General features: G+C 45.6%; 2 protein-coding genes across 3 annotated transcripts in view; one reads left to right on the top strand and one right to left on the bottom strand.

Annotated features, from left to right (window-relative positions):
* LOC129851360 (synapsin-2-like) overlaps positions 1 to 27048 on the top strand; it is a 231378-nt gene that overhangs the window by 88315 nt on the left and 116015 nt on the right. The gene's annotated exons all lie outside the window — the stretch shown is intronic.
* LOC129851361 (metalloproteinase inhibitor 4-like) overlaps positions 1 to 27048 on the bottom strand; it is a 94777-nt gene that overhangs the window by 16195 nt on the left and 51534 nt on the right. Inside the window, exon 4 of the mRNA XM_055917852.1 lies at positions 25850 to 25974. Within this exon, the coding sequence (XP_055773827.1) occupies positions 25850 to 25974 (125 nt within the window). The remainder of the gene's footprint in view (positions 1 to 25849; positions 25975 to 27048) is intronic.

Raw genomic sequence — 27048 nt, 5'->3', positions numbered from 1 at the left:
GGTGGTAATCTGGGGACAACAACCAGGTTATAGTGGTAATCTGGGGACAACAACCAGGTTATAGTGGTAATCTGGGGACAACAACCAGGTTATAGTGGTAATCTGGGGACAACAACCAGGTTATAGTGGTAATCTGGGGACAACAACCAGGTTATAGTGGTAATCTGGGGACAACAACCAGGTTATAGTGGTAATCTGAGGACAACAACCAGGTTATAGTGGTAATCTGGGGACAACAACCAGGTTATAGTGGTAATCTGGGGACATCAGGAAGGGTTATAGTGGTAATCTGGGGACAACAACCAGATTATAGTGGTAATCTGGGGACAACAACCAGGTTATAGTGGTAATCTGGGGACAACAACCAGGTTATAGTGGTAATCTGGGGACAACAACCAGGTTATAGTGGTAATCTGGGGACAACAACCAGGTTATAGTGGTAATCTGGGGACAACAACCAGGTTATAGTGGTAATCTGGGGACAACAACCAGGTTATAGTGGTAATCTGGGGACAACAACCAGGTTATAGTGGTAATCTGGGGACAACAACCAGGTTATAGTGGTAATCTGGGGACAACAACCAGGTTATAGTGGTAATCTGGGGACAACAACCAGGTTATAGTGGTAATCTGGGGACAACAACCAGGTTATAGTGGTAATCTGGGGACAACAACCAGGTTATAGTGGTAATCTGGGGACAACAACCAGGTTATAGTGGTAATCTGGGGACAACAACCAGGTTATAGTGGTAATCTGGGGACATCAACCAGGTTATGGTGGTAATCTGGGGACATCAGGAAGGGTTATAGTGGTAATCTGGGGACAACAACCAGGTTATAGTGGTAATCTGGGGACAACAACCAGGTTATAGTGGTAATCTGGGGACAACAACCAGGTTATAGTGGTAATCTGGGGACAACAACCAGGTTATAGTGGTAATCTGGGGACAACAACCAGGTTATGGTGGTAATCTGGAGACATCAGGAAGGGTTATAGTGGTAATCTGGGGACAACAACCAGGTTATGGTGGTAATCTGGAGACATCAGGAAGGGTTATAGTGGTAATCTGGGGACAACAACCAGGTTATAGTGGTAATCTGGGGACAACAACCAGGTTATAGTGGTAATCTGGGGACAACAACCAGGTTATAGTGGTAATCTGGGGACAACAGGAAGGGTTATAGTGGTAATCTGGGGACAACAACCAGGTTATAGTGGTAATCTGGGGACAACAACCAGGTTATAGTGGTAATCTGGGGACAACAGGAAGGGTTATAGTGGTAATCTGGGGACAACAACCAGGTTATGGTGGTAATCTGGAGACATCAGGAAGGGTTATAGTGGTAATCTGGGGACAACAACCAGGTTATAGTGGTAATCTGGGGACAACAACCAGGTTATAGTGGTAATCTGGGGACAACAACCAGGTTATAGTGGTAATCTGGGGACAGCAACCAGGTTATAGTGGTAATCTGGGGACAACAACCAGGTTATAGTGGTAATCTGGGGACAACAACCAGGTTATGGTGGTAATCTGGAGACATCAGGAAGGGTTATAGTGGTAATCTGGGGACAACAACCAGGTTATAGTGGTAATCTGGGGACAACAACCAGGTTATAGTGGTAATCTGGGGACAACAACCAGGTTATAGTGGTAATCTGGGGACAACAACCAGGTTATAGTGGTAATCTGGGGACAACAACCAGGTTATAGTGGTAATCTGGGGACAACAACCAGGTTATAGTGGTAATCTGGGGACAACAACCAGGTTATAGTGGTAATCTGGGGACAACAACCAGGTTATAGTGGTAATCTGGGGACAACAACCAGGTTATAGTGGTAATCTGGGGACAACAACCAGGTTATAGTGGTAATCTGGGGACAACAACCAGGTTATAGTGGTAATCTGGGGACAACAACCAGGTTATAGTGGTAATCTGGGGACAACAACCAGGTTATAGTGGTAATCTGGGGACAACAACCAGGTTATAGTGGTAATCTGGGGACAACAACCAGGTTATAGTGGTAATCTGGGGACAACAACCAGGTTATAGTGGTAATCTGGGGACAACAACCAGGTTATAGTGGTAATCTGGGGACAACAACCAGGTTATAGTGGTAATCTGGGGACAACAACCAGGTTATAGTGGTAATCTGGGGACAACAGGAAGGGTTATAGAGGTAATCTGGGGACAACAACCAGGTTATAGTGGTAATCTGGGGACAACAACCAGGTTATAGTGGTAATCTGGGGACAACAACCAGGTTATAGTGGTAATCTGGGGACAACAACCAGGTTATAGTGGTAATCTGGGGACAACAACCAGGTTATAGTGGTAATCTGGGGACAACAACCAGGTTATAGTGGTAATCTGGGGACAACAACCAGGTTATAGTGGTAATCTGGGGACAACAACCAGGTTATAGTGGTAATCTGGGGACAACAACCAGGTTATAGTGGTAATCTGGGGACAACAACCAGGTTATAGTGGTAATCTGGGGACAACAACCAGGTTATAGTGGTAATCTGGGGACAACAACCAGGTTATAGTGGTAATCTGGGGACAACAGGAAGGGTTATAGTGGTAATCTGGGGACAACAACCAGGTTATAGTGGTAATCTGGGGACAACAACCAGGTTATAGTGGTAATCTGGGGACAACAACCAGGTTATAGTGGTAATCTGGGGACAACAACCAGGTTATAGTGGTAATCTGGGGACAACAACCAGGTTATAGTGGTAATCTGGGGACAACAACCAGGTTATAGTGGTAATCTGGGGACAACAACCAGGTTATAGTGGTAATCTGGGGACAACAACCAGGTTATAGTGGTAATCTGGGGACAACAACCAGGTTATAGTGGTAATCTGGGGACAACAACCAGGTTATGGTGGTAATCTGGGGACAACAGGAAGGGTTATAGTGGTAATCTGGGGACAACAACCAGGTTATAGTGGTAATCTGGGGACAACAACCAGGTTATAGTGGTAATCTGGGGACAACAACCAGGTTATGGTGGTAATCTGGGGACAACAGAAGGGTTATAGTGGTAATCTGGGGACAACAACCAGGTTATAGTGGTAATCTGGGGACAACAACCAGGTTATAGTGGTAATCTGGGGACAACAACCAGGTTATAGTGGTAATCTGGGGACAACAACCAGGTTATAGTGGTAATCTGGGGACAACAACCAGGTTATAGTGGTAATCTGGGGACAACAACCAGGTTATAGTGGTAATCTGGGGACAACAACCAGGTTATAGTGGTAATCTGGAGACATCAGGAAGGGTTATAGTGGTAATCTGGGGACAACAACCAGGTTATAGTGGTAATCTGGGGACAACAACCAGGTTATAGTGGTAATCTGGGGACAACAACCAGGTTATAGTGGTAATCTGGGGACAACAACCAGGTTATAGTGGTAATCTGGGGACAACAACCAGGTTATAGTGGTAATCTGGGGACAACAACCAGGTTATAGTGGTAATCTGGGGACAGCAACCAGGTTATAGTGGTAATCTGGGGACAACAACCAGGTTATAGTGGTAATCTGGGGACAACAACCAGGTTATAGTGGTAATCTGGGGACAACAACCAGGTTATAGTGGTAATCTGGGGACAACAACCAGGTTATAGTGGTAATCTGGGGACATCAACCAGGTTATAGTGGTAATCTGGGGACAACAACCAGGTTATAGTGGTAATCTGGGGACAACAGGAAGGGTTATAGTGGTAATCTGGGGAATACAACCAGGTTATAGTGGTAATCTGGAGACATCAGGAAGGGTTATAGTGGTAATCTGGGGACAACAACCAGGTTATGGTGGTAATCTGGAGACATCAGGAAGGGTTATAGTGGTAATCTGGGGACAACAACCAGGTTATAGTGGTAATCTGGGGACAACAACCAGGTTATAGTGGTAATCTGGAGACATCAGGAAGGGTTATAGTGGTAATCTGGGGACAACAACCAGGTTATGGTGGTAATCTGGAGACATCAGGAAGGGTTATAGTGGTAATCTGGGGACAACAACCAGGTTATAGTGGTAATCTGGGGACAACAACCAGGTTATAGTGGTAATCTGGGGACAACAACCAGGTTATAGTGGTAATCTGGGGACAACAACCAGGTTATAGTGGTAATCTGGGGACAACAACCAGGTTATAGTGGTAATCTGGGGACAACAACCAGGTTATAGTGGTAATCTGGGGACAACAACCAGGTTATAGTGGTAATCTGGGGACAACAACCAGGTTATAGTGGTAATCTGGGGACAACAACCAGGTTATAGTGGTAATCTGGGGACAACAACCAGGTTATAGTGGTAATCTGGGGACAACAACCAGGTTATAGTGGTAATCTGGGGACAACAGGAAGGGTTATAGTGGTAATCTGGGGACAACAACCAGGTTATAGTGGTAATCTGGGGACAACAACCAGGTTATAGTGGTAATCTGGGGACAACAACCAGGTTATAGTGGTAATCTGGGGACAACAACCAGGTTATAGTGGTAATCTGGGGACAACAACCAGGTTATAGTGGTAATCTGGGGACAACAACCAGGTTATAGTGGTAATCTGGGGACAACAACCAGGTTATAGTGGTAATCTGGAGACAACAGGAAGGGTTATAGTGGTAATCTGGGGACAACAACCAGGTTATAGTGGTAATCTGGGGACAACAACCAGGTTATAGTGGTAATCTGGGGACAACAACCAGGTTATAGTGGTAATCTGGGGACAACAACCAGGTTATAGTGGTAATCTGGGGACAACAACCAGGTTATAGTGGTAATCTGGGGACAACAACCAGGTTATAGTGGTAATCTGGGGACAACAACCAGGTTATAGTGGTAATCTGGGGACAACAACCAGGTTATAGTGGTAATCTGGGGACAACAACCAGGTTATAGTGGTAATCTGGGGACAACAACCAGGTTATAGTGGTAATCTGGGGACAACAACCAGGTTATAGTGGTAATCTGGGGACAACAACCAGGTTATAGTGGTAATCTGGGGACAACAACCAGGTTATAGTGGTAATCTGGGGACAACAGGAAGGGTTATAGTGGTAATCTGGGGAATACAACCAGGTTATAGTGGTAATCTGGAGACATCAGGAAGGGTTATAGTGGTAATCTGGGGACAACAACCAGGTTATGGTGGTAATCTGGAGACATCAGGAAGGGTTATAGTGGTAATCTGGGGACAACAACCAGGTTATAGTGGTAATCTGGGGACAACAACCAGGTTATAGTGGTAATCTGGGGACATCAGGAAGGGTTATAGTGGTAATCTGGGGACAACAACCAGGTTATGGTGGTAATCTGGAGACATCAGGAAGGGTTATAGTGGTAATCTGGGGACAACAACCAGGTTATAGTGGTAATCTGGGGACAACAACCAGGTTATAGTGGTAATCTGGGGACAACAACCAGGTTATAGTGGTAATCTGGGGACAACAACCAGGTTATAGTGGTAATCTGGGGACAACAACCAGGTTATAGTGGTAATCTGGGGACAACAGGAAGGGTTATAGTGGTAATCTGGGGACAACAACCAGGTTATAGTGGTAATCTGGGGACAACAACCAGGTTATAGTGGTAATCTGGGGACAACAACCAGGTTATAGTGGTAATCTGGGGACAACAACCAGGTTATAGTGGTAATCTGGGGACAACAACCAGGTTATAGTGGTAATCTGGGGACAACAACCAGGTTATAGTGGTAATCTGGGGACAACAACCAGGTTATAGTGGTAATCTGGGGACAACAACCAGGTTATAGTGGTAATCTGGGGACAGCAACCAGGTTATAGTGGTAATCTGGGGACAACAACCAGGTTATAGTGGTAATCTGGGGACAACAACCAGGTTATAGTGGTAATCTGGGGACAACAACCAGGTTATGGTGGTAATCTGGAGACATCAGGAAGGGTTATAGTGGTAATCTGGGGACAACAACCAGGTTATAGTGGTAATCTGGGGACAACAACCAGGTTATAGTGGTAATCTGGGGACAACAACCAGGTTATAGTGGTAATCTGGGGACAACAACCAGGTTATAGTGGTAATCTGGGGACATCAGGACAGGGTTATAGTGGTAATCTGGGGACAACAACCAGGTTATGGTGGTAATCTGGAGACATCAGGAAGGGTTATAGTGGTAATCTGGGGACAACAACCAGGTTATAGTGGTAATCTGGGGACAACAACCAGGTTATAGTGGTAATCTGGGGACAACAACCAGGTTATAGTGGTAATCTGGGGACAACAACCAGGTTATAGTGGTAATCTGGGGACAACAACCAGGTTATAGTGGTAATCTGGGGACAACAGGAAGGGTTATAGTGGTAATCTGGGGACAACAACCAGGTTATAGTGGTAATCTGGGGACAACAACCAGGTTATAGTGGTAATCTGGGGACAACAACCAGGTTATAGTGGTAATCTGGGGACAACAACCAGGTTATAGTGGTAATCTGGGGACAACAACCAGGTTATAGTGGTAATCTGGGGACAACAACCAGGTTATAGTGGTAATCTGGGGACAACAACCAGGTTATAGTGGTAATCTGGGGACAACAACCAGGTTATAGTGGTAATCTGGGGACAACAACCAGGTTATAGTGGTAATCTGGGGACAACAACCAGGTTATAGTGGTAATCTGGGGACAACAACCAGGTTATAGTGGTAATCTGGGGACAACAACCAGGTTATGGTGGTAATCTGGAGACATCAGGAAGGGTTATAGTGGTAATCTGGGGACAACAACCAGGTTATAGTGGTAATCTGGGGACAACAACCAGGTTATAGTGGTAATCTGGGGACAACAACCAGGTTATAGTGGTAATCTGGGGACAACAACCAGGTTATAGTGGTAATCTGGGGACAACAACCAGGTTATAGTGGTAATCTGGGGACAACAACCAGGTTATAGTGGTAATCTGGGGACAACAACCAGGTTATAGTGGTAATCTGGGGACAACAACCAGGTTATAGTGGTAATCTGGGGACAACAACCAGGTTATAGTGGTAATCTGGGGACAACAACCAGGTTATAGTGGTAATCTGGGGACAACAACCAGGTTATAGTGGTAATCTGGGGACAACAACCAGGTTATAGTGGTAATCTGGGGACAACAGGAAGGGTTATAGTGGTAATCTGGGGACAACAGGAAAGGTTATAGTGGTAATCTGGGGACAACAACCAGGTTATAGTGGTAATCTGGGGACAACAACCAGGTTATAGTGGTAATCTGGGGACAACAACCAGGTTATAGTGGTAATCTGGGGACAACAACCAGGTTATAGTGGTAATCTGGGGACAACAGGAAGGGTTATAGTGGTAATCTGGGGACAACAACCAGGTTATAGTGGTAATCTGGGGACAACAACCAGGTTATAGTGGTAATCTGGGGACAACAACCAGGTTATAGTGGTAATCTGGGGACAACAACCAGGTTATAGTGGTAATCTGGGGACAACAACCAGGTTATAGTGGTAATCTGGGGACAACAACCAGGTTATAGTGGTAATCTGGGGACAACAACCAGGTTATAGTGGTAATCTGGGGACAACAACCAGGTTATAGTGGTAATCTGGGGACAACAACCAGGTTATAGTGGTAATCTGGGGACAACAACCAGGTTATAGTGGTAATCTGGGGACAACAACCAGGTTATAGTGGTAATCTGGGGACATCAACCAGGTTATAGTGGTAATCTGGGGAAAACAACCAGGTTCTGGTGGTAATCTGGGGACAACAACCAGGTTATAGTGGTAATCTGGGGACATCAACCAGGTTATGGTGGTAATCTGGGGACATCAGGAAGGGTTATAGTGGTAATCTGGGGAATACAACCAGGTTATAGTGGTAATCTGGAGACATCAGGAAGGGTTATAGTGGTAATCTGGGGACAACAACCAGGTTATGGTGGTAATCTGGAGACATCAGGAAGGGTTATAGTGGTAATCTGGGGACAACAACCAGGTTATAGTGGTAATCTGGGGACAACAACCAGGTTATAGTGGTAATCTGGGGACAACAACCAGGTTATAGTGGTAATCTGGGGACAGCAACCAGGTTATAGTGGTAATCTGGGGACAACAACCAGGTTATAGTGGTAATCTGGGGACAACAACCAGGTTATGGTGGTAATCTGGAGACATCAGGAAGGGTTATAGTGGTAATCTGGGGACAACAACCAGGTTATAGTGGTAATCTGGGGACAACAACCAGGTTATAGTGGTAATCTGGGGACAACAACCAGGTTATAGTGGTAATCTGGGGACAACAACCAGGTTATAGTGGTAATCTGGGGACAACAACCAGGTTATAGTGGTAATCTGGGGACAACAACCAGGTTATAGTGGTAATCTGGGGACAACAACCAGGTTATAGTGGTAATCTGGGGACAACAACCAGGTTATAGTGGTAATCTGGGGACAACAACCAGGTTATAGTGGTAATCTGGGGACAACAACCAGGTTATAGTGGTAATCTGGGGACAACAACCAGGTTATAGTGGTAATCTGGGGACAACAGGAAGGGTTATAGAGGTAATCTGGGGACAACAACCAGGTTATAGTGGTAATCTGGGGACAACAGACTGGTTATAGTGGTAATCTGGGGACAACAACCAGGTTATAGTGGTAATCTGGGGACAACAACCAGGTTATAGTGGTAATCTGGGGACAACAACCAGGTTATAGTGGTAATCTGGGGACAACAACCAGGTTATAGTGGTAATCTGGGGACAACAACCAGGTTATAGTGGTAATCTGGGGACAACAACCAGGTTATAGTGGTAATCTGGGGACAACAACCAGGTTATAGTGGTAATCTGGGGACAACAACCAGGTTATAGTGGTAATCTGGGGACAACAGGAAGGGTTATAGTGGTAATCTGGGGACAACAACCAGGTTATAGTGGTAATCTGGGGACAACAACCAGGTTATAGTGGTAATCTGGGGACAACAACCAGGTTATAGTGGTAATCTGGGGACAACAACCAGGTTATAGTGGTAATCTGGGGACAACAACCAGGTTATAGTGGTAATCTGGGGACAACAACCAGGTTATAGTGGTAATCTGGGGACAACAGGAAGGGTTATAGAGGTAATCTGGGGACAACAACCAGGTTATAGTGGTAATCTGGGGACAACAGGACGGGTTATAGAGGTAATCTGGGGACAACAACCAGGTTATAGTGGTAATCTGGGGACAACAACCAGGTTATAGTGGTAATCTGGGGACAACAACCAGGTTATAGTGGTAATCTGGGGACAACAACCAGGTTATAGTGGTAATCTGGGGACAACAACCAGGTTATAGTGGTAATCTGGGGACAACAACCAGGTTATAGTGGTAATCTGGGGACAACAACCAGGTTATAGTGGTAATCTGGGGACAACAACCAGGTTATAGTGGTAATCTGGGGACAACAGGAAGGGTTATAGTGGTAATCTGGGGACAACAACCAGGTTATAGTGGTAATCTGGGGACAACAACCAGGTTATAGTGGTAATCTGGGGACAACAACCAGGTTATAGTGGTAATCTGGGGACAACAACCAGGTTATAGTGGTAATCTGGGGACAACAACCAGGTTATAGTGGTAATCTGGGGACAACAACCAGGTTATAGTGGTAATCTGGGGACAACAACCAGGTTATAGTGGTAATCTGGGGACAACAACCAGGTTATGTGGTAATCTGGGGACAACAGGAAGGGTTATAGTGGTAATCTGGGGACAACAACCAGGTTATAGTGGTAATCTGGGGACAACAACCAGGTTATAGTGGTAATCTGGGGACAACAGGAAGGGTTATAGTGGTAATCTGGGGACAACAACCAGGTTATAGTGGTAATCTGGGGACAACAACCAGGTTATAGTGGTAATCTGGGGACAACAACCAGGTTATAGTGGTAATCTGGGGACAACAACCAGGTTATAGTGGTAATCTGGGGACAACAACCAGGTTATAGTGGTAATCTGGGGACAACAACCAGGTTATAGTGGTAATCTGGGGACAACAACCAGGTTATAGTGGTAATCTGGGGACACACCAGGTTATAGTGGTAATCTGGGGACAACAGGAAGGGTTATAGTGGTAATCTGGGACAACAACCAGGTTATAGTGGTAATCTGGGGACAACAACCAGGTTATAGTGGTAATCTGGGGACAACAACCAGGTTATAGTGGTAATCTGGGGACAACAACCAGGTTATAGTGGTAATCTGGGGACAACAACCAGGTTATAGTGGTAATCTGGGGACAACAACCAGGTTATAGTGGTAATCTGGGGACAACAACCAGGTTATAGTGGTAATCTGGGGACATCAGGAAGGGTTATAGTGGTAATCTGGGGACAACAACCAGGTTATAGTGGTAATCTGGGGACAACAACCAGGTTATAGTGGTAATCTGGGGACAACAACCAGGTTATAGTGGTAATCTGGGGACAACAACCAGGTTATAGTGGTAATCTGGGGACAACAAAGGTTATAGTGGTAATCTGGGGACACAACCAGGTTATAGTGGTAATCTGGGACACAAAGGTTATAGTGGTAATCTGGGGACAACAACCAGGTTATAGTGGTAATCTGGAGACATCAGGAAGGGTTATAGTGGTAATCTGGGGACAACAACCAGGTTATAGTGGTAATCTGGGGACAACAACCAGGTTATAGTGGTAATCTGGGGACATCAGGAAGGGTTATAGTGGTAATCTGGGGACAACAACCAGGTTATAGTGGTAATCTGGGGACAACAGGAAGGGTTATGGTGGTAATCTGGGGACAACAACCAGGTTATAGTGGTAATCTGGGGACAACAACCAGGTTATAGTGGTAATCTGGGGACAACAACCAGGTTATAGTGGTAATCTGGGGACAACAACCAGGTTATAGTGGTAATCTGGGGACAACAGAAGGGTTATAGTGGTAATCTGGGGACAACAACCAGGTTATAGTGGTAATCTGGGGACAACAACCAGGTTATAGTGGTAATCTGGGGACAACAACCAGGTTATAGTGGTAATCTGGGGACAACAACCAGGTTATAGTGGTAATCTGGGGACAACAACCAGGTTATAGTGGTAATCTGGGGACAACAACCAGGTTATAGTGGTAATCTGGGGACAACAACCAGGTTATAGTGGTAATCTGGGGACAACAACCAGGTTATAGTGGTAATCTGGAGACATCAGGAAGGGTTATAGTGGTAATCTGGGGACAACAACCAGGTTATAGTGGTAATCTGGGGACAACAACCAGGTTATAGTGGTAATCTGGGGACAACAGGAAGGGTTATAGGGTAATCTGGGGACAACAACCAGGTTATAGTGGTAATCTGGGGACAACAACCAGGTTATAGTGGTAATCTGGGGACAACAACCAGGTTATAGTGGTAATCTGGGGACAACAACCAGGTTATAGTGGTAATCTGGGGACATCAGGAAGGGTTATAGTGGTAATCTGGGGACAACAACCAGGTTATAGTGGTAATCTGGGGACAACAACCAGGTTATAGTGGTAATCTGGGGACAACAACCAGGTTATAGTGGTAATCTGGGGACAACAACCAGGTTATAGTGGTAATCTGGGGACAACAACCAGGTTATAGTGGTAATCTGGGGACAACAACCAGGTTATAGTGGTAATCTGGGGACAACAACCAGGTTATAGTGGTAATCTGGGGACAACAACCAGGTTATAGTGGTAATCTGGGGACAACAACCAGGTTATAGTGGTAATCTGGGGACAACAACCAGGTTATAGTGGTAATCTGGGGACAACAACCAGGTTATAGTGGTAATCTGGGGACAACAACCAGGTTATAGTGGTAATCTGGGGACAACAACCAGGTTATAGTGGTAATCTGGGGACAACAACCAGGTTATAGTGGTAATCTGGGGACAACAACCAGGTTATAGTGGTAATCTGGGGACAACAACCAGGTTATAGTGGTAATCTGGGGACAACAACCAGGTTATAGTGGTAATCTGGGGACAACAACCAGGTTATAGTGGTAATCTGGGGACAACAACCAGGTTATAGTGGTAATCTGGGGACAACAACCAGGTTATAGTGGTAATCTGGGGACAACAACCAGGTTATAGTGGTAATCTGGGGACAACAACCAGGTTATAGTGGTAATCTGGGGACAACAACCAGGTTATAGTGGTAATCTGGGGACAACAACCAGGTTATAGTGGTAATCTGGGGACAACAACCAGGTTATAGTGGTAATCTGGGGACAACAACCAGGTTATAGTGGTAATCTGGGGACAACAACCAGGTTATAGTGGTAATCTGGGGACAACAACCAGGTTATAGTGGTAATCTGGGGACAACAACCAGGTTATAGTGGTAATCTGGGGACAACAACCAGGTTATAGTGGTAATCTGGGGACAACAGGAAGGGTTATAGAGGTAATCTGGGGACAACAACCAGGTTATAGTGGTAATCTGGGGACAACAACCAGGTTATAGTGGTAATCTGGGGACAACAACCAGGTTATAGTGGTAATCTGGGGACAACAACCAGGTTATAGTGGTAATCTGGGGACAACAACCAGGTTATAGTGGTAATCTGGGGACAACAACCAGGTTATAGTGGTAATCTGGGGACAACAACCAGGTTATAGTGGTAATCTGGGGACAACAACCAGGTTATAGTGGTAATCTGGGGACAACAACCAGGTTATAGTGGTAATCTGGGGACAACAACCAGGTTATAGTGGTAATCTGGGGACAACAACCAGGTTATAGTGGTAATCTGGGGACAACAGGAAGGGTTATAGTGGTAATCTGGGGACAACAACCAGGTTATAGTGGTAATCTGGGGACAACAACCAGGTTATAGTGGTAATCTGGGGACAACAACCAGGTTATAGTGGTAATCTGGGGACAACAACCAGGTTATAGTGGTAATCTGGGGACAACAACCAGGTTATAGTGGTAATCTGGGGACAACAACCAGGTTATAGTGGTAATCTGGGGACAACAACCAGGTTATAGTGGTAATCTGGGGACAACAGGAAGGGTTATAGTGGTAATCTGGGGACAACAGGAAGGGTTATAGTGGTAATCTGGGGACAACAACCAGGTTATAGTGGTAATCTGGGGACAACAACCAGGTTATAGTGGTAATCTGGGGACAACAACCAGGTTATAGTGGTAATCTGGGGACAACAACCAGGTTATAGTGGTAATCTGGGGACAACAACCAGGTTATAGTGGTAATCTGGGGACAACAACCAGGTTATAGTGGTAATCTGGGGACAACAACCAGGTTATAGTGGTAATCTGGGGACAACAACCAGGTTATAGTGGTAATCTGGGGACAACAACCAGGTTATAGTGGTAATCTGGGGACAACAACCAGGTTATAGTGGTAATCTGGGGACAACAACCAGGTTATAGTGGTAATCTGGGGACAACAACCAGGTTATAGTGGTAATCTGGGGACAACAACCAGGTTATAGTGGTAATCTGGGGACAACAACCAGGTTATAGTGGTAATCTGGGGACAACAACCAGGTTATAGTGGTAATCTGGGGACAACAACCAGGTTATAGTGGTAATCTGGGGACAACAACCAGGTTATAGTGGTAATCTGGGGACAACAACCAGGTTATAGTGGTAATCTGGGGACAACAACCAGGTTATAGTGGTAATCTGGGGACAACAACCAGGTTATAGTGGTAATCTGGGGACAACAACCAGGTTATAGTGGTAATCTGGGGACAACAACCAGGTTATAGTGGTAATCTGGGGACAACAACCAGGTTATAGTGGTAATCTGGGACACAAAGGTTATAGTGGTAATCTGGGGACAACAACCAGGTTATAGTGGTAATCTGGGGACAACAACCAGGTTATAGTGGTAATCTGGGGACAACAACCAGGTTATAGTGGTAATCTGGGGACATCAACCAGGTTATGGTGGTAATCTGGGGACATCAGGAAGGGTTATAGTGGTAATCTGGGGAATACAACCAGGTTATAGTGGTAATCTGGAGACATCAGGAAGGGTTATAGTGGTAATCTGGGGACAACAACCAGGTTATGGTGGTAATCTGGAGACATCAGGAAGGGTTATAGTGGTAATCTGGGGACAACAACCAGGTTATAGTGGTAATCTGGGGACAACAACCAGGTTATAGTGGTAATCTGGGGACAACAACCAGGTTATAGTGGTAATCTGGGGACAGCAACCAGGTTATAGTGGTAATCTGGGGACAACAACCAGGTTATAGTGGTAATCTGGGGACAACAACCAGGTTATGGTGGTAATCTGGAGACATCAGGAAGGGTTATAGTGGTAATCTGGGGACAACAACCAGGTTATAGTGGTAATCTGGGGACAACAACCAGGTTATAGTGGTAATCTGGGGACAACAACCAGGTTATAGTGGTAATCTGGGGACAACAACCAGGTTATAGTGGTAATCTGGGGACAACAACCAGGTTATAGTGGTAATCTGGGGACAACAACCAGGTTATAGTGGTAATCTGGGGACAACAACCAGGTTATAGTGGTAATCTGGGGACAACAACCAGGTTATAGTGGTAATCTGGGGACAACAACCAGGTTATAGTGGTAATCTGGGGACAACAACCAGGTTATAGTGGTAATCTGGGGACAACAACCAGGTTATAGTGGTAATCTGGGGACAACAACCAGGTTATAGTGGTAATCTGGGGACAACAACCAGGTTATAGTGGTAATCTGGGGACAACAACCAGGTTATAGTGGTAATCTGGGGACAACAACCAGGTTATAGTGGTAATCTGGGGACAACAACCAGGTTATAGTGGTAATCTGGGGACAACAACCAGGTTATAGTGGTAATCTGGGGACAACAACCAGGTTATAGTGGTAATCTGGGGACAACAACCAGGTTATAGTGGTAATCTGGGGACAACAACCAGGTTATAGTGGTAATCTGGGGACAACAACCAGGTTATAGTGGTAATCTGGGGACAACAGGAAGGGTTATAGTGGTAATCTGGGGACAACAACCAGGTTATAGTGGTAATCTGGGGACAACAACCAGGTTATAGTGGTAATCTGGGGACAACAACCAGGTTATAGTGGTAATCTGGGGACAACAACCAGGTTATAGTGGTAATCTGGGGACAACAACCAGGTTATAGTGGTAATCTGGGGACAACAACCAGGTTATAGTGGTAATCTGGGGACAACAACCAGGTTATAGTGGTAATCTGGGGACAACAACCAGGTTATAGTGGTAATCTGGGGACAACAACCAGGTTATAGTGGTAATCTGGGGACAACAACCAGGTTATAGTGGTAATCTGGGGACAACAACCAGGTTATGGTGGTAATCTGGGGACAACAGGAAGGGTTATAGTGGTAATCTGGGGACAACAACCAGGTTATAGTGGTAATCTGGGGACAACAACCAGGTTATAGTGGTAATCTGGGGACAACAACCAGGTTATAGTGGTAATCTGGGGACAACAGGAAGGGTTATAGTGGTAATCTGGGGACAACAACCAGGTTATAGTGGTAATCTGGGGACAACAACCAGGTTATAGTGGTAATCTGGGGACAACAACCAGGTTATAGTGGTAATCTGGGGACAACAACCAGGTTATAGTGGTAATCTGGGGACAACAACCAGGTTATAGTGGTAATCTGGGGACAACAACCAGGTTATAGTGGTAATCTGGGGACAACAACCAGGTTATAGTGGTAATCTGGGGACAACAGGAAGGGTTATAGTGGTAATCTGGGGACAACAACCAGGTTATAGTGGTAATCTGGGGACAACAACCAGGTTATAGTGGTAATCTGGGGACAACAACCAGGTTATAGTGGTAATCTGGGGACAACAACCAGGTTATAGTGGTAATCTGGGGACAACAACCAGGTTATAGTGGTAATCTGGGGACAACAACCAGGTTATAGTGGTAATCTGGGGACAACAACCAGGTTATAGTGGTAATCTGGGGACAACAACCAGGTTATAGTGGTAATCTGGGGACAACAACCAGGTTATAGTGGTAATCTGGGGACAACAACCAGGTTATAGTGGTAATCTGGGGACAACAACCAGGTTATAGTGGTAATCTGGGGACAACAACCAGGTTATAGTGGTAATCTGGGGACAACAACCAGGTTATAGTGGTAATCTGGGGACAACAGGAAGGGTTATAGTGGTAATCTGGGGAATACAACCAGGTTATAGTGGTAATCTGGAGACATCAGGAAGGGTTATAGTGGTAATCTGGGGACAACAACCAGGTTATGGTGGTAATCTGGAGACATCAGGAAGGGTTATAGTGGTAATCTGGGGACAACAACCAGGTTATAGTGGTAATCTGGGGACAACAACCAGGTTATAGTGGTAATCTGGGGACAACAACCAGGTTATAGTGGTAATCTGGGGACAACAACCAGGTTATAGTGGTAATCTGGGGACAACAACCAGGTTATAGTGGTAATCTGGGGACAACAACCAGGTTATAGTGGTAATCTGGGGACAACAACCAGGTTATAGTGGTAATCTGGGGACAACAACCAGGTTATAGTGGTAATCTGGGGACAACAACCAGGTTATGGTGGTAATCTGGAGACATCAGGAAGGGTTATAGTGGTAATCTGGGGACAACAACCAGGTTATAGTGGTAATCTGGGGACAACAACCAGGTTATAGTGGTAATCTGGGGACAACAACCAGGTTATAGTGGTAATCTGGGGACAACAACCAGGTTATAGTGGTAATCTGGGGACAACAACCAGGTTATAGTGGTAATCTGGGGACAACAACCAGGTTATAGTGGTAATCTGGGGACAACAACCAGGTTATAGTGGTAATCTGGGGACAACAACCAGGTTATAGTGGTAATCTGGGGACAACAACCAGGTTATAGTGGTAATCTGGGGACAACAACCAGGTTATAGTGGTAATCTGGGGACAACAACCAGGTTATAGTGGTAATCTGGGGACAACAACCAGGTTATAGTGGTAATCTGGGGACAACAACCAGGTTATAGTGGTAATCTGGGGACAACAACCAGGTTATAGTGGTAATCTGGGGACAACAACCAGGTTATAGTGGTAATCTGGGGACAACAACCAGGTTATAGTGGTAATCTGGGGACAACAACCAGGTTATAGTGGTAATCTGGGGACAACAACCAGGTTATAGTGGTAATCTGGGGACAACAACCAGGTTATAGTGGTAATCTGGGGACAACAACCAGGTTATAGTGGTAATCTGGGGACAACAGGAAGGGTTATAGTGGTAATCTGGGGACAACAACCAGGTTATAGTGGTAATCTGGGGACAACAACCAGGTTATAGTGGTAATCTGGGGACAACAACCAGGTTATAGTGGTAATCTGGGGACAACAACCAGGTTATAGTGGTAATCTGGGGACAACAGGAAGGGTTATAGTGGTAATCTGGGGACAACAGGAAGGGTTATAGTGGTAATCTGGGGACAACAACCAGGTTATAGTGGTAATCTGGGGACAACAACCAGGTTATAGTGGTAATCTGGGGACAACAACCAGGTTATAGTGGTAATCTGGGGACAACAACCAGGTTATAGTGGTAATCTGGGGACAACAACCAGGTTATAGTGGTAATCTGGGGACAACAACCAGGTTATAGTGGTAATCTGGGGACAACAGGAAGGGTTATAGTGGTAATCTGGGGACAACAACCAGGTTATAGTGGTAATCTGGGGACAACAACCAGGTTATAGTGGTAATCTGGGGACAACAACCAGGTTATAGTGGTAATCTGGGGACAACAACCAGGTTATAGTGGTAATCTGGGGACAACAACCAGGTTATAGTGGTAATCTGGGGACAACAACCAGGTTATAGTGGTAATCTGGGGACAACAACCAGGTTATAGTGGTAATCTGGGGACAACAACCAGGTTATAGTGGTAATCTGGGGACAACAACCAGGTTATAGTGGTAATCTGGGGACAACAACCAGGTTATAGTGGTAATCTGGGGACAACAACCAGGTTATAGTGGTAATCTGGGGACAACAACCAGGTTATAGTGGTAATCTGGGGACAACAACCAGGTTATAGTGGTAATCTGGGGACAACAACCAGGTTATAGTGGTAATCTGGGGACATCAACCAGGTTATGGTGGTAATCTGGGGACATCAGGAAGGGTTATAGTGGTAATCTGGGGAATACAACCAGGTTATAGTGGTAATCTGGAGACATCAGGAAGGGTTATAGTGGTAATCTGGGGACAACAACCAGGTTATAGTGGTAATCTGGGGACAACAACCAGGTTATAGTGGTAATCTGGGGACAACAACCAGGTTATAGTGGTAATCTGGGGACAGCAACCAGGTTATAGTGGTAATCTGGGGACAACAACCAGGTTATAGTGGTAATCTGGGGACAACAACCAGGTTATGGTGGTAATCTGGAGACATCAGGAAGGGTTATAGTGGTAATCTGGGGACAACAACCAGGTTATAGTGGTAATCTGGGGACAACAACCAGGTTATAGTGGTAATCTGGGGACAACAACCAGGTTATAGTGGTAATCTGGGGACAACAACCAGGTTATAGTGGTAATCTGGGGACAACAACCAGGTTATAGTGGTAATCTGGGGACAACAACCAGGTTATAGTGGTAATCTGGGGACAACAACCAGGTTATAGTGGTAATCTGGGGACAACAACCAGGTTATAGTGGTAATCTGGGGACAACAACCAGGTTATAGTGGTAATCTGGGGACAACAACCAGGTTATAGTGGTAATCTGGGGACAACAACCAGGTTATAGTGGTAATCTGGGGACAACAGGAAGGGTTATAGAGGTAATCTGGGGACAACAACCAGGTTATAGTGGTAATCTGGGGACAACAACCAGGTTATAGTGGTAATCTGGGGACAACAACCAGGTTATAGTGGTAATCTGGGGACAACAACCAGGTTATAGTGGTAATCTGGGGACAACAACCAGGTTATAGTGGTAATCTGGGGACAACAACCAGGTTATAGTGGTAATCTGGGGACAACAACCAGGTTATAGTGGTAATCTGGGGACAACAACCAGGTTATAGTGGTAATCTGGGGACAACAACCAGGTTATAGTGGTAATCTGGGGACGACAACCAGGTTATAGTGGTAATCTGGGGACAACAACCAGGTTATAGTGGTAATCTGGGGACAACAACCAGGTTATAGTGGTAATCTGGGGACAACAACCAGGTTATAGTGGTAATCTGGGGACAACAACCAGGTTATAGTGGTAATCTGGGGACAACAGGAAGGGTTATAGTGGTAATCTGGGGACAACAACCAGGTTATAGTGGTAATCTGGGGACAACAACCAGGTTATAGTGGTAATCTGGGGACAACAACCAGGTTATAGTGGTAATCTGGGGACAACAACCAGGTTATAGTGGTAATCTGGGGACAACAACCAGGTTATAGTGGTAATCTGGGGACAACAGGAAGGGTTATGGTGGTAATCTGGGGACAACAACCAGGTTATAGTGGTAATCTGGGGACAACAACCAGGTTATAGTGGTAATCTGGGGACAACAACCAGGTTATGGTGGTAATCTGGGGACAACAGGAAGGGTTATAGTGGTAATCTGGGGAAAACAACCAGGTTATAGTGGTAATCTGGGGACAACAACCAGGTTATAGTGGTAATCTGGGGACAACAGGAAGGGTTATAGTGGTAATCTGGGGACAACAACCAGGTTATAGTGGTAATCTGGGGACAACAACCAGGTTATAGTGGTAATCTGGGGACAACAACCAGGTTATAGTGGTAATCTGGGGACAACAACCAGGTTATAGTGGTAATCTGGGGACAACAACCAGGTTATAGTGGTAATCTGGGGACAACAACCAGGTTATAGTGGTAATCTGGGGACAACAACCAGGTTATAGTGGTAATCTGGGGACAACAACCAGGTTATAGTGGTAATCTGGGGACAACAACCAGGTTATAGTGGTAATCTGGGGACAACAACCAGGTTATAGTGGTAATCTGGGGACAACAACCAGGTTATAGTGGTAATCTGGGGACATCAGGAAGGGTTATAGTGGTAATCTGGGGACAACAACCAGGTTATAGTGGTAATCTGGGGACAACAACCAGGTTATAGTGGTAATCTGGGGACAACAACCAGGTTATAGTGGTAATCTGGGGACAACAACCAGGTTATAGTGGTAATCTGGGGACAACAACCAGGTTATAGTGGTAATCTAGGGACATCAACCAGGTTATAGTGGTAATCTGGGGACAACAACCAGGTTATAGTGGTAATCTGGGGACAACAGGAAGGGTTATAGTGGTAATCTGGGGAATACAACCAGGTTATAGTGGTAATCTGGAGACATCAGGAAGGGTTATAGTGGTAATCTGGGGACAACAACCAGGTTATGGTGGTAATCTGGAGACATCAGGAAGGGTTATAGTGGTAATCTGGGGACAACAACCAGGTTATAGTGGTAATCTGGGGACAACAACCAGGTTATAGTGGTAATCTGGGGACAACAACCAGGTTATAGTGGTAATCTGGGGACAACAACCAGGTTATAGTGGTAATCTGGGGACAACAACCAGGTTATAGTGGTAATCTGGGGACAGCAACCAGGTTATAGTGGTAATCTGGGGACAACAACCAGGTTATAGTGGTAATCTGGGGACAACAACCAGGTTATAGTGGTAATCTGGGGACAACAACCAGGTTATGGTGGTAATCTGGAGACATCAGGAAGGGTTATAGTGGTAATCTGGGGACAACAACCAGGTTATAGTGGTAATCTGGGGACAACAACCAGGTTATAGTGGTAATCTGGGGACAACAACCAGGTTATAGTGGTAATCTGGGGACAACAACCAGGTTATAGTGGTAATCTGGGGACAACAACCAGGTTATAGTGGTAATCTGGGGACAACAACCAGGTTATAGTGGTAATCTGGGGACAACAACCAGGTTATAGTGGTAATCTGGGGACAACAACCAGGTTATAGTGGTAATCTGGGGACAACAACCAGGTTATAGTGGTAATCTGGGGACAACAACCAGGTTATAGTGGTAATCTGGGGACAACAACCAGGTTATAGTGGTAATCTGGGGACAACAACCAGGTTATAGTGGTAATCTGGGGACAACAACCAGGTTATAGTGGTAATCTGGGGACAACAACCAGGTTATAGTGGTAATCTGGGGACAACAACCAGGTTATAGTGGTAATCTGGGGACAACAACCAGGTTATAGTGGTAATCTGGGGACAACAACCAGGTTATAGTGGTAATCTGGGGACAACAACCAGGTTATAGTGGTAATCTGGGGACAACAACCAGGTTATAGTGGTAATCTGGGGACAACAACCAGGTTATAGTGGTAATCTGGGGACAACAGGAAGGGTTATAGAGGTAATCTGGGGACAACAACCAGGTTATAGTGGTAATCTGGGGACAACAACCAGGTTATAGTGGTAATCTGGGGACAACAACCAGGTTATAGTGGTAATCTGGGGACAACAACCAGGTTATAGTGGTAATCTGGGGACAACAGGAAGGGTTATAGTGGTAATCTGGGGACAACAGGAAGGGTTATAGTGGTAATCTGGGGACAACAACCAGGTTATAGTGGTAATCTGGGGACAACAACCAGGTTATAGTGGTAATCTGGGGACAACAACCAGGTTATAGTGGTAATCTGGGGACAACAACCAGGTTATAGTGGTAATCTGGGGACAACAACCAGGTTATAGTGGTAATCTGGGGACAACAACCAGGTTATAGTGTTAATCTGGGGACAACAGGAAGGGTTATAGTGGTAATCTGGGGACAACAACCAGGTTATAGTGGTAATCTGGGGACAACAACCAGGTTATAGTGGTAATCTGGGGACAACAACCAGGTTATAGTGGTAATCTGGGGACAACAACCAGGTTATAGTGGTAATCTGGGGACAACAACCAGGTTATAGTGGTAATCTGGGGACAACAACCAGGTTATAGTGGTAATCTGGGGACAACAACCAGGTTATAGTGGTAATCTGGGGACAACAACCAGGTTATAGTGGTAATCTGGGGACAACAACCAGGATATAGTGGTAATCTGGGGACAACAACCAGGTTATAGTGGTAATCTGGGGACAACAACCAGGTTATAGTGGTAATCTGGGGACAACAACCAGGTTATAGTGGTAATCTGGGGACAACAACCAGGTTATAGTGGTAATCTGGGGACAACAACCAGGTTATAGTGGTAATCTGGGGACATCAACCAGGTTATGGTGGTAATCTGGGGACATCAGGAAGGGTTATAGTGGTAATCTGGGGAATACAACCAGGTTATAGTGGTAATCTGGAGACATCAGGAAGGGTTATAGTGGTAATCTGGGGACAACAACCAGGTTATAGTGGTAATCTGGGGACAACAACCAGGTTATAGTGGTAATCTGGGGACAACAACCAGGTTATAGTGGTAATCTGGGGACAGCAACCAGGTTATAGTGGTAATCTGGGGACAACAACCAGGTTATAGTGGTAATCTGGGGACAACAACCAGGTTATGGTGGTAATCTGGAGACATCAGGAAGGGTTATAGTGGTAATCTGGGGACAACAACCAGGTTATAGTGGTAATCTGGGGACAACAACCAGGTTATAGTGGTAATCTGGGGACAACAACCAGGTTATAGTGGTAATCTGGGGACAACAACCAGGTTATAGTGGTAATCTGGGGACAACAACCAGGTTATAGTGGTAATCTGGGGACGACAACCAGGTTATAGTGGTAATCTGGGGACAACAACCAGGTTATAGTGGTAATCTGGGGACAACAACCAGGTTATAGTGGTAATCTGGGGACAACAACCAGGTTATAGTGGTAATCTGGGGACAACAACCAGGTTATAGTGGTAATCTGGGGACAACAACCAGGTTATAGTGGTAATCTGGGGACAACAGGAAGGGTTATAGAGGTAATCTGGGGACAACAACCAGGTTATAGTGGTAATCTGGGGACAACAACCAGGTTATAGTGGTAATCTGGGGACAACAACCAGGTTATAGTGGTAATCTGGGGACAACAACCAGGTTATAGTGGTAATCTGGGGACAACAACCAGGTTATAGTGGTAATCTGGGGACAACAACCAGGTTATAGTGGTAATCTGGGGACAACAACCAGGTTATAGTGGTAATCTGGGGACAACAACCAGGTTATAGTGGTAATCTGGGGACAACAACCAGGTTATAGTGGTAATCTGGGGACGACAACCAGGTTATAGTGGTAATTTGGGGACAACAACCAGGTTATAGTGGTAATCTGGGGACAACAACCAGGTTATAGTGGTAATCTGGGGACATCAACCAGGTTATAGTGGTAATCTGGGGACAACAACCAGGTTATAGTGGTAATCTGGGGACAACAGGAAGGGTTATAGTGGTAATCTGGGGACAACAACCAGGTTATAGTGGTAATCTGGGGACAACAACCAGGTTATAGTGGTAATCTGGGGACAACAACCAGGTTATAGTGGTAATCTGGGGACAACAACCAGGTTATAGTGGTAATCTGGGGAATACAACCAGGTTATAGTGGTAATCTGGGGACAACAGGAAGGGTTATGGTGGTAATCTGGGGACAACAACCAGGTTATAGTGGTAATCTTGGGACAACAACCAGGTTATAGTGGTAATCTGGGGACAACAACCAGGTTATGGTGGTAATCTGGGGACAACAGGAAGGGTTATAGTGGTAATCTGGGGAAAACAACCAGGTTATAGTGGTAATCTGGGGACATCAACCAGGTTATAGTGGTAATCTGGGGACAACAGGAAGGGTTATAGTGGTAATCTGGGGACAACAACCAGGTTATAGTGGTAATCTGGGGACAACAACCAGGTTATAGTGGTAATCTGGGGACAACAACCAGGTTATAGTGGTAATCTGGGGACAACAACCAGGTTATAGTGGTAATCTGGGGACAACAACCAGGTTATAGTGGTAATCTGGGGACAACAACCAGGTTATAGTGGTAATCTGGGGACAACAACCAGGTTATAGTGGTAATCTGGGGACAACAACCAGGTTATAGTGGTAATCTGAGGACAACAACCAGGTTATAGTGGTAATCTGGGGACAACAACCAGGTTATAGTGGTAATCTGGGGACAACAACCAGGTTATAGTGGTAATCTGGGGACATCAGGAAGGGTTATAGTGGTAATCTGGGGACAACAACCAGGTTATAGTGGTAATCTGGGGACAACAACCAGGTTATAGTGGTAATCTGGGGACAACAACCAGGTTATAGTGGTAATCTGGGGACAACAACCAGGTTATAGTGGTAATCTGGGGACAACAACCAGGTTATAGTGGTAATCTGGGGACAACAACCAGGTTATAGTGGTAATCTGGGGACAACAACCAGGTTATAGTGGTAATCTGGAGACATCAGGAAGGGTTATAGTGGTAATCTGGGGACAACAACCAGGTTATAGTGGTAATCTGGAGACATCAGGAAGGGTTATAGTGGTAATCTGGGGACAACAACCAGGTTATAGTGGTAATCTGGGGACATCAGGAAGGGTTATAGTGGTAATCTGGGGACAACAACCAGGTTATGGTGGTAATCTGGGGACAACAGGAAGGGTTATAGTGGTAATCTGGGGAATACAACCAGGTTATAGTGGTAATCTGGGGACAACAACCAGGTTATAGTGGTAATCTGGGGACAACAACCAGGTTATAGTGGTAATCTGGGGACAACAACCAGGTTATAGTGGTAATCTGGGGACAACAACCAGGTTATAGTGGTAATCTGGGGACAACAACCAGGTTCTGGTGGTAATCTGGGGACAACAACCAGGTTATAGTGGTAATCTGGGGACAACAACCAGGTTATAGTGGTAATCTGGGGACAACAACCAGGTTATAGTGGTAATCTGGGGACAACAACCAGGTTATAGTGGTAATCTGGGGACAACAACCAGGTTATAGTGGTAATCTGGGGACAACAACCAGGTTATAGTGGTAATCTGGGGACAACAGGAAGGGTTATAGTGGTAATCTGGGGACAACAACCAGGTTATAGTGGTAATCTGGGGACAACAAGCAGGTTATAGTGGTAATCTGGGGACAACAACCAGGTTATAGTGGTAATCTGGGGACAACAACCAGGTTATAGTGGTAATCTGGGGACAACAACCAGGTTATAGTGGTAATCTGGGGACAACAACCAGGTTATAGTGGTAATCTGGGGACAACAACCAGGTTATAGTGGTAATCTGGGGACAACAACCAGGTTATAGTGGTAATCTGGAGACATCAGGAAGGGTTATAGTGGTAATCTGGGGACAACAACCAGGTTATAGTGGTAATCTGGGGACAACAACCAGGTTATAGTGGTAATCTGGGGACAACAGGAAGGGTTATAGAGGTAATCTGGGGACAACAACCAGGTTATAGTGGTAATCTGGGGACAACAACCAGGTTATAGTGGTAATCTGGAGACAACAACCAGGTTATAGTGGTAATCTGGGGACAACAACCAGGTTATAGTGGTAATCTGGGGACAACAACCAGGTTATAGTGGTAATCTGGGGACAACAACCAGGTTATAGTGGTAATCTGGGGACATCAACCAGGTTATAGTGGTAATCTGGAGACATCAGGAAGGGTTATAGAGGTAATCTGGGGACAACAACCAGGTTATAGTGGTAATCTGGGGACAACAACCAGGTTCTAGTGGTAATCTGGGGACAACAGGAAGGGTTTGGGTTATAGTTTACTGAGAGAGAGAGAGAGAAAAAGACAGTGAGACATTGAGAGCTCACCTTGCAGTCACAGCCCATCTGGTATCTGTAGTTGAGGTTCTTCTTCTGCGACATGGACAGGTTGTCCCAGGGTTCTACCAGATCACACAGTCCAATGGACATCTTCCCATTACTCCACATACTACCTGCAGGACAACACAGACACCTTCCCATCACTCCACATACTACCTGAGGGACAACACAGACACCTTCCCATCACTCCACATACTACCTGAGGGACAACACAGACACCTTCCCATCACTCCACATACTACCTGAGGGACAACACAGACACCTTCCCATCACTCCACATACTACCTGAGGGACAACACAGACACCTTCCCATCACTCCACATACTACCTGAGGGACAACACAGACACCTTCCCATCACTCCACATACTACCTGAGGGACAACACAGACACCTTCCCATCACTCCACATACTACCTGAGGGACAACACAGACACCTTCCCATCACTCCACATACTACCTGAGGGACAACACAGACACCTTCCCATCACTCCACATACTACCTGAGGGACAACACAGACACCTTCCCATCACTCCACATACTACCTGAGGGACAACACAGACACCTTCCCATCACTCCACATACTACCTGAGGGACAACACAGACACCTTCCCATCACTCCACATACTACCTGAGGGACAACACAGACACCTTCCCATCACTCCACATACTACCTGAGGGACAACACAGACACCTTCCCATCACTCCACATACTACCTGCAGGACAACACAGACACCGTCCCATCACTCCACATACTACCTGAGGGACAACACAGACACCTTCCCATCACTCCACATACTACCTGAGGGACAACACAGACACCTTCCCATCACTCCACATACTACCTGAGGGACAACACAGACACCTTCCCATCACTCCACATACTACCTGAGGGACAAGACAGACACCTTCCCATCACTCCACATACTACCTGAGGGACAACACAGACACCTTCCCATCACTCCACATACTACCTGAGGGACAAGACAGACACCTTCCCATCACTCCACATACTACCTGAGGGACAACACAGACACCTTCCCATCACTCCACATACTACCTGAGGGACAACACAGACACCTTCCCATCACTCCACATACTACCTGAGGGACAACACAGACACCTTCCCATCACTCCACATACTACCTGCAGAACAACATAAATTGGGTCAACACTGTAAGCCAATGA

The sequence above is a fragment of the Salvelinus fontinalis genome, chromosome 3 (genome assembly GCF_029448725.1).
Source record: "Salvelinus fontinalis isolate EN_2023a chromosome 3, ASM2944872v1, whole genome shotgun sequence".
Lineage (NCBI taxonomy): Eukaryota > Metazoa > Chordata > Actinopteri > Salmoniformes > Salmonidae > Salvelinus > Salvelinus fontinalis.
Note: the sequence above shows the minus strand (reverse complement) of the source record. Positions and strands in the feature narration are given on the sequence as shown.